This window comes from Anarrhichthys ocellatus, unplaced genomic scaffold (assembly GCF_004355925.1).
Source record: "Anarrhichthys ocellatus isolate YVR2014 unplaced genomic scaffold, GSC_Weel_1.0 scaffold35, whole genome shotgun sequence".
NCBI lineage: Eukaryota > Metazoa > Chordata > Actinopteri > Perciformes > Anarhichadidae > Anarrhichthys > Anarrhichthys ocellatus.
The window spans coordinates 1446684-1455578 of record NW_022280065.1 but is presented as its reverse complement, the minus strand read 5'-3'; the positions used below and the strand labels follow the sequence as shown (position 1 = coordinate 1455578).

At 42.6% G+C, this 8895-nt stretch overlaps 1 protein-coding gene across 1 annotated transcript in view; it reads right to left on the bottom strand.

The window, feature by feature from the left end:
* Positions 1-8508, bottom strand: part of zdhhc3b (zDHHC palmitoyltransferase 3b) — a 9323-nt gene extending 815 nt beyond the window's left edge. Inside the window, exons 1-6 of the mRNA XM_031866507.1 lie at positions 8126-8508; positions 2378-2709; positions 2087-2211; positions 1262-1358; positions 882-963; positions 412-542 (exon numbers count right to left, since the gene is read on the bottom strand). Coding sequence (XP_031722367.1) covers positions 412-542; positions 882-963; positions 1262-1358; positions 2087-2211; positions 2378-2680 — 738 coding nt within the window. The 5' untranslated portion in view covers positions 2681-2709; positions 8126-8508. The remainder of the gene's footprint in view (positions 1-411; positions 543-881; positions 964-1261; positions 1359-2086; positions 2212-2377; positions 2710-8125) is intronic.
* Between the last annotated feature and the right edge of the window lie 387 nt (positions 8509-8895).

The window sequence follows — 8895 nt, the reverse complement described above, 5'->3', positions numbered from 1 at the left end:
ACACACACACACACACACACACACACACACACACACACACACACACATGAAGATGCACCAACAGGGCAGAAACCTACAGGCCCCATTAGATTAAAATGAACTGGAATAGATGATGTTTGTAGTGAATATTAAAAACAACGTGAGTCATCGTCATAGGTGGTTTGAGCGGATACGTTTTGAGAAAATGCACTAATCTCAACCTACCTGGAGGCTAGACAGTAAGTACCTGCTCCCGCTTTCATCTCTGCTCCGATTTAGTGACAGAATAAATTCTTATTTTAGGAAGTCAGAAACGCTATATATAGACTAAAGAAAGCCCTACATTCATGCCTGGATAACTGCCTAAACCCAACCAATCGCACCACAGTCTGAAATTCACGTCACGAACCAACTGCTGCTGTTTTCACTCACCGTCTCGTCGGTGCAGATGGAGTGGACCTGGGTCCCAAACATGACTGCGGTGAAGATCAGAAAGAGGAGACCCTCGAAGCAGAGGATGATGAGGAGGATGACCGTTGCTGGAGGAGAGAAGTTACTGCACTCTGGGGAGGGAGGGAGGGAAAGCAGAGAGAGAGAGATGTCTCACTACAAATACAGCCTCATGGTCGTAGTTTACATCCATGGCTGTCCAGAATGTAACCTCTTCATCATTTCATTCTTTTAGACATTTGTGTGAAGTTGTCATAATTAGCAATATGACTTCTAGAAGCCACAAATGTGATTTGTGAGGTCACAGTGACATTTGATCATCAAATTCTAAGCCACGACTCGTCTCTTTGGAGTATAATCAGACATATCCGCACGTTTGGATGTTGGTAAAACAGTGCAGTCCCTGAGTGAATCTGGACATTTAGCAGCCACTTCGTCAGTATATCACTTACTTGTCCAGTCTTCTTCAAAGCAGAACACAAAATGGAGGGCAACCAAGATTAGCGCATGGAAGGATACTAGTGCAATATACATCTGGGGGGGGAGAGAGCATAACAAAGCATAAGATTTGGTGTTCAGATAAGATTCTTTAAATAAACAGGTGTGAGGCACGGGGACATCCCTTTTGCTGATGTGAGAATGAGCCTGGTGACCGGAATGCGGACATTATTTCTCTGTTACGTTTAAAATGATTTACTCAGCGTTTTTTTCTTGACCATCTGTGTGTTCTCTTGTATTGGCTTATTTATTAAAAAAAACAAACTGTGTGCAACAAAAATAAGACATTGTTTTTGCGCGGTAACATCGGGGCTCCGGTGTACCAAGGACTCACCGTGAAGAGCACAAAGTATTTCTGGTTGCTCTCTCCGACACAGTTGTTCACCCAGGGACAGTGGTGGTCCATCTTCTTGATGCAGCGTTTGCACACACTGTGGACACATGAACATAAAGGTAAAGAGGACGACACGGAGTAATAAATATGTTGTGTTGACATACGACAGTGATACGACTGGACTCCTCTCGATCAAGGTGGCTTGACTGTGTCCGTATTTGTCTGCATGTGTGTGTGTGTGTGTTACTCAAGTAAGGTCTGGCATCCTTACAATCTATCATCTGACAAAGCAGGAAGTCACACTCCATCTATTTGTGTGTTTTGTTTGCACGCTTTCTGAGTGAAATCTATATTTAAAAAGCTGCCGTCTCTTGCGTGTAGTATATTATTATTACGGGTCATTAGATGCGAGTGTATCATCTCGGTGTCATCATCTCAACCACCAACAACAATGACTCATAAAAAAAAAATCATCTATTTCGTTCACACTGACATTATCCCACCGAGACAGAATGACTCACTGGCTCTACAATTCAATTTACGCTGCAGTGTTTTTGTGCTTTTCATGCCTCGAGATCCACGGGGACCCACTGAGCAGCCACAGAGGGAACTCCTTATCATCCACCTGCAGGGGAAATGCTCCACAGCTACTCGGGATAAAGCACACACAGGGGAGGCAGGAGCAAACACAGACGAGGGAGAGGGCTTTTCCTCTGTAAGGTGCGGACCTCAGCAGAACACACTAATCGCCCGGACCTAGATCCTAACAGTTGCAGAGTTTGCGATCTTCCCTCACAATCTGTGCATTCACAGGGAGTGCCGTACCTGCAGTGGTGCGCTCTGTCGGGCTTTATGCTGCAGCACTTGGGACACTTGTACACCACCTGTCCTGGTTTGAGCTGCAGGCTTTCGATGAATTCTTTGGTAGCGTTCCCTTTAGGCACGGCTCCCTGAGAGAGAGAGAGAGGGAGACAGAGAGAGAGAAAAATGAGTAGGAATTCAATTGTATTTTACAGTGTTTCCTTGTCATTCATTTAGCTGCAGGAGCTCCTTAAAGATGGAAATTGTCTTTCACAGTAAAGGAAAAAAAAGTAACCCAATCAGAGTCTGACTGACCGGGTCTGTGCACATGGCCTTGGCGTGAGAGGCGAGGGCGAGGATGGCGAGGCCGTTGAAGATCACCCCGTTGAAGAGGCTGTAGATGACGTTCTTGGCGGGCAGCAGCATGACGAACATCACCACAAACTCGGCGTACAAGACCAGGAACCAGGTGATGACGCCGCACACGATGCCGCAGCCGTCGCGGATGAACCACATGGTGCCGGAGCCGTTGCGGGGCGGGGGAGGGGCGCAGTGCTCGGGCCTCAGGTAGCCAGCCTGCCTCTCGATGTCCCTGGTGCGGTGCGCCGGGCTCTTCATCCTACAACGCCCGGGGCTCCGACCGCATGCTGCGACGAGGGACAGATGGAGAGGAAGAGGCGGAGCAGAGAGATGCGGAGAAAATGAAAGAGAGCAATCGGAGAATGAGGTGAGGGATTTGGATGTGGGAAGGTATCAGTGTAACAACAATTGTTTTTGCATGCCAAAATAAACAGACTTCTTCCCGCAGGCCGTCACTCAGATGAGCACTTAAATCAGTCATACATTGTCAATAACCCTGTAACACTGCTGCCATTATAGATTTTACAGTTTTTAACGCACCATTTCTTTCATATGCACATTTCATCTGTCACCGTCAATGTAAATCCCACACACTCTACAGGATATATGTATACATACACATAATCATACAGTCCATGAATATCCACTCAATATGTATTTATTTGCACTATTTGTATTACATAACACTTGATTTGTACATAGATGTTTTCTTTTATTCTAATGTTTTATTTTGTTGTTGGTAATTGGTGCTTTTTATACCTATTTATTCACATACTTGTGTACATAATTAGCCTTTACCTATTTTTTTTCCAGCTTTGTTGTCTTTGTTCCCAGCTGTTATGTCTATTTCTGTGTACATTGAGAGCAATGCAAAAACCGGAGGCAAACTCCATGTACTCTAATGGTCTGTGAGAAAAAAGTGGTAAATGTGCCGCACAGTTTTCTGTGTGACACTTACAAATGTCTTGTTTTTTCCCACCAACATTCAACACCCTCATAATTATAGATTTACAGTCATGTAAGACAAATAAAAACTGTGAATCCTCACAGAACAGAAGCTGGAACTTGACTTAAAAATGCCTTAAATGGGGGCAAAAGCCCCCCAAATATATTTTTCTATTATTATAAAAATAAATAAAAAGTGTTTCCTGTCGATCTACTAATTGACTCAGCTCTATAAAAGTGTCCTTGCTGCATTGCAGCAATATCACAGTGTAAGAGTGCTGTACCACAACAATTAAGAGTCTGTGCGAACTATCTAATACGTGTTCTACATCCTCGAGGAATACAAACAAAGATAAGGGCTAATAAGTCCACAGTGAGGACAATACACAGCAGGATTAACTGAAGGAGGACAAGCAGTGATTGGCCTCATCCCAACAGGACAAACAATCCACCCAGATTCCGCCGGCAGTGAAATGAAGACGCCGTTGTTGGATTCGGAAACTGCAATTCACCATTTGGCCTTAAAAGTGAACCAAAAACAATGCTTCAACTAAACAACCTCCCCAGTTGTCCCGAGCTGCACCGGGACCTGAGGTTTGTGTCCGAGCCGTATGAATAAGCAATTGGGCAGGTCTGAGAGTGTGAAGGCGAAGATGATGTGACTTCAAAGGGGGTAAAAATGTCAGAAAACCAAAAATAGACCTCCCTATTATATGCCGATAACATGGACTGGAATCAAACAGCTGATTCCCGGAGGGCGGCTGGACCTCGGCGCCCGTCTCCTCCCTAAAACCTGAGTTTATACTGAGCGCAGTGAAGTTGGTCATTCCTGAGGACTCAGTATATCCATGAGGCTTAACTGAGCGATAGCATTTACGGAGGCTTCCCCCGAGGACAGGTATTTAATCAGAATGGAAACGATAGAGTTTCTATGGCACGTTTGGGATGGAATAAATCAAAGCTTTCTCTGGATATAGCCAGGTTCAGATAATACTCCCGACTGCAACAATTCTAGCAATTCAACTCTGAAAGCAATTGGGAAAACGTGGGCATTGTCTTGATAACAATATATATATATATATATATATATATATATATATATATATATATACACACACTTTGTGGTAAGAATGGCTATTTTTAAAATGCAGTAGGCACGACCCAAACCCTGCTGCGTAGCCTCTTGACCCGTTTCACCACGCTTGTCACCACCCAGCAGGAGTCGGGCACAGTGGGAGGTCATTGTCTGGTGTGTCTGCGAGTATCACTTTCACTAGAAGGCTGGGATGACTGAACAATCTGGCTAGTCTCCAGTGGTAGGCACACTAAATATATTTGCACACATACTGTACTTAAGCACAGTGCTTGTACTTTAGTATTTTCATTTTATGCTTCTTCATATTTCCAGGCAACTTCAGCTCATTCATAATGCTGCCATCAAAGACAGAGAAAAGCTGAACACATCCCATCAGTTATCAGAATGACTGTCTCTTACAGTATGAACCCTCTCAGGTCAACTATTAGCATCGTGCTACCCGTGCACAACAATTTCTAATATTTTATTTTGCATTGTTTTAGAATGATGTTCCTTTTAAACTTTTGAATGTAAAGCACTTTAAATTATCTTTGTGTATGAATTAGCTTGCCTTAAAAGCAGTATTAGTTTGTAGACATAATGCAGATTACGATTTTGTTTACAAAATATGACACTTTGTTTTAGTCTAAAACTAACATTATTTCCACCTTGACCGGCTACGACATTTGCTTGTTGCTAATAATCGGAGAAAAAAAAAATGGAATTTAATTAATTTCTTACACAATTATATTCCCTATTTGAGATGAGGCATCACAATCCCTGAAAATGTGGACTTCCTCAGACCGACTTGCCACACAACTTGTGAGCACAGGATATATATTATTTAGGCTGTTTCCCTTATCTATAAAGTCACTGTAGGATTTTACAATTTCATCACAAGATCTTGGACAATGCTTGTTAAACAGGTTTAGTTTCACCAGTCAAGCTAACGGCTGATGATTCATGATTCATCTGACTGTTTACCAGTTTATCAGCTGGGGGGGGGGGGTAGCCCATTTCAAGAAAGTCGTGTTTCCGGTATCGCTTGATAACGACAGTAATTGTTATCTGAACTGCTTTAACGTTTCACTCCATTGGAAACAAAGAAGCTTAGATGACGCTAAAGAAAACAGGTTTACTGAAGATGCCGATGATTGGACAAGATAGGACTTCCTACAAAAAAGTGATGAAAGTCCTCGAGCAAAACTAACTGCACATCCAGAGTTCATTAACACAGACTAAGTCAATAGTGTCTTTTTTTTGGTAGAGTGGAAAATGAGTCTATAGATTTCTCTTCTTTTTTTTTTTTTTACAACTGAATGGCTTGATTGTTACAGAGACGCTTTACAGAACAGCCTCCTTTTCTCCTGAGTCGACCCGGAGACGCTTCTGTGTTGAGATGCTACCAGAACGCTGCCTCTGCAGTACTGTAAGATTAGATGCACTATGTGATTCACACTGTAACGGGGACTCCCTGATTCAAAATGTATGCGCGGCGGCACAGTCGGATATTCAATCAATGATTCATGGGTATGTTTGATACCCTGCTGCTAGAATGCATTTCAAAGTACCTGACAGCACTGACTGATGGCAGGATGAGAGGCACGAAGAGAGATGCGATGTAGAGATGCGAGGCGGCTGGATTTGACCTCCTGTTGAGTTAATTAACGCTCTAATGTGATTTCACTTTACTGATGACCTCCTCTGGCAATCTACAGAGCGAACCACTTCTGATCTCACTTGGATTGGTTTTAGTGACACATTTTGAGAGCTTGGTTTTAGTGCACAGACGTGTGTGACCCCCGCCAGATTCTTTGGTATTCGTGGATTAACTACATGAAACAGACCAGAGTGTCAACCAGATACTGGTTGACAGGTGAGGTGTCAGTACGCAACAGTTTCTCCTATCACAGCAGTCAGAATTTATGACCGCGTCTAAATACTGTGGAGGCGCCATTTTTACAGCTGGTTTCAAAATAAAATGTGATAATACGCTATATGATAAGATACCAATGTGTGCAGCTGCAAACTAAACTGAAACTCCTAACTGGGTCACAGAATGTTGGTAGACCACTTACATTATACTTGTTTATAATACTGTTATCTGTTTGTTTGTGCACTATATGTTATTGTAAACTTTAATATGTTACTATTTTTAGCACTGTGTTGATTGTTGTATGTTATGCACCACCCGCCATGTCAGATTCCTTGTATGTGCAACATACCGTGGCAATAAACGGTTCTGATTCTGATTCTGAAGTAAAACTAGCAACCTGTGTGTGAACGTTGAACTTGGCCACTTGGCATGCAGTCTTTGTAGAGCGGTGCAGGAATGAGTCCTAAAACCCGGAAAATGAGTCCGAATTTTTTGCACTTCTTGTTCCCTCGTCTCAAAGTCAACCGTTTTTTGGTCAGATGCCTAAAATGCTGTCTGTTGTCAACACAAGCATAACATTTTTTTCGTTTCACGATACAAAATGCGACAGTAGATACACCTATGGTGAAATTTTAAGCTTTTACGTGACTTAAAAAAGGCCGTTTGCTATCAAGCGGCTAGATGAGACGACAAAACGTCATCAAGGCGGACTCCGCCGTCACAGCCTCGTCGTGTATACTCACGCTCATGTGACCGTGGTGTCGTTCGTTTATGGCCTAACGTTAGCTTTGTCCCTTCTGGCGATTCCATTCACGCTTCAATGATCATAAAAGTGGTGCTCATTTAAATGTCAGTATCATAAACTTATGTTTGCCACAGAACTTATTTTCAGCAATAATCCAAAATTCAGCGGAAAAATCCCATTAGATTGTAATTTCTGGGATTAGCCTCCAAAAGTACATCAATGGGTGATGTGATTTAGTCGTGAATAAGAGACACACACCAAAGTGTGTTGGGACAACGTCATAGAGGTGAAACGATTAGTCAATTAATCACAAAATTCATCTGCAAATATTTAAATATTCGATTAATGTTTCAAACGTTAAATGATGCAATCTCAGATCGCAGCCCTGAAGTTTAAAACATTTAGTAATAACTTTTTAACTTTTTTTGGTTTGAAGTATAGGGTTGCAACTAATGATTATGAGCAGAGATTATAAGCGTCAGTCAGTGAAGATGTGTTTTAAATTTCATCTCCAACAACCTCTGAGAAATAATATCTGGGTATATATCGTGTTGGATGCTTGACTTTCTAATAGTTGCATCTCAAAAGTAACATGAGTACTATAATAGTGCAAAAACACTGCGGAGTGACATATAAACTAGCATGCAACTAGATAAGATAAGATAATCACTCATTTATTAAAGCTTGGTTGATTTGATTTAGTGGAGGATAACTAAGACACAACCTAAAATATGTTGGAAAACTTAATGGAAAATCACTTCAAAATCACAGTCAAAATCTCCAAAGTGCCCTTGAGCAAGACTCAAGCGAAATTGACCTCCCTGAATATGGGTGAGCAAAAAGGGAAATGATCTTGTCATGCCCAGTGGGGGCTGTGCAGTTATTAAGGCATCATAGGGCCATAATTAATTAACTTCCAGAAAGCGATAATGCTATCAACCCGACCAGGAAGTGACAGGCAGCAGGAGCAGCATATCTGGACTTCCATTAGTTCATAGCTGATAAGTACCATGCAGAGTATTTCAATAGTTACACGTCCACTGTCTTTTTCTTCAAACATACCTCTCACTCTCTAGGTTTGTGGAGAAAAGTTCCTTGAAGTCTTCGCGTAGTTTCGAGCCCTGGGAAGTTAAAAACACAGCAACGTGTCTCCTCCGCCGCTCCGTCTGTTAGCGCAATCCCAGCTAACCTCACTGATCTGCGGTCAGATGCTCCCAGCTGCTCGGCTCGGCTCGGCTCGCGCGTTCTCTGCCGCCTCGGTTTCGACGAGGTGTTAATTCACCTCGTTCGTGTGCTAATCACAGCGGGGGACAGAGCACTAAAACGGGCCGTTACCTAACTACTGCCTCGCTTCCTCTGTGAGATCCAGAGAGCTTTGCGTGCAGCGGTCTAGCGGAGCAACACAGCGCAGAGCGAAGCAGGAAGTCCGATACTCTCCACCGAGGGTGTTCGTGCCCTGAGCAGGGTCTACCAGGCAGCAGTTTCTCCCACTATGTTGACTCAATACACACTGCCCTTATTTTTGGATAGTTTCATTAATTTGTCTTTCTGAAATGCAGAAACGCGATACTGGGGGGGTCCTGTTCATATCCTTAGTTCAACTGCTATTCTATCAGCCCCAGTGCATTTCACATTGTACTGCATTAAAGACGCTCCTTGAAAAACCTAGAAAGTAATTTAACAACACATTCCTCCATGGACGGATTAATAATACATGATAATAATACATTTTATTTATTGAGCGCTTTTCATAATTCTCAAAGACACTTTACATTAAAATCATGAGATAAAAGAAAGCTATACACTACAATTTTAAAACGCATAATATCGGT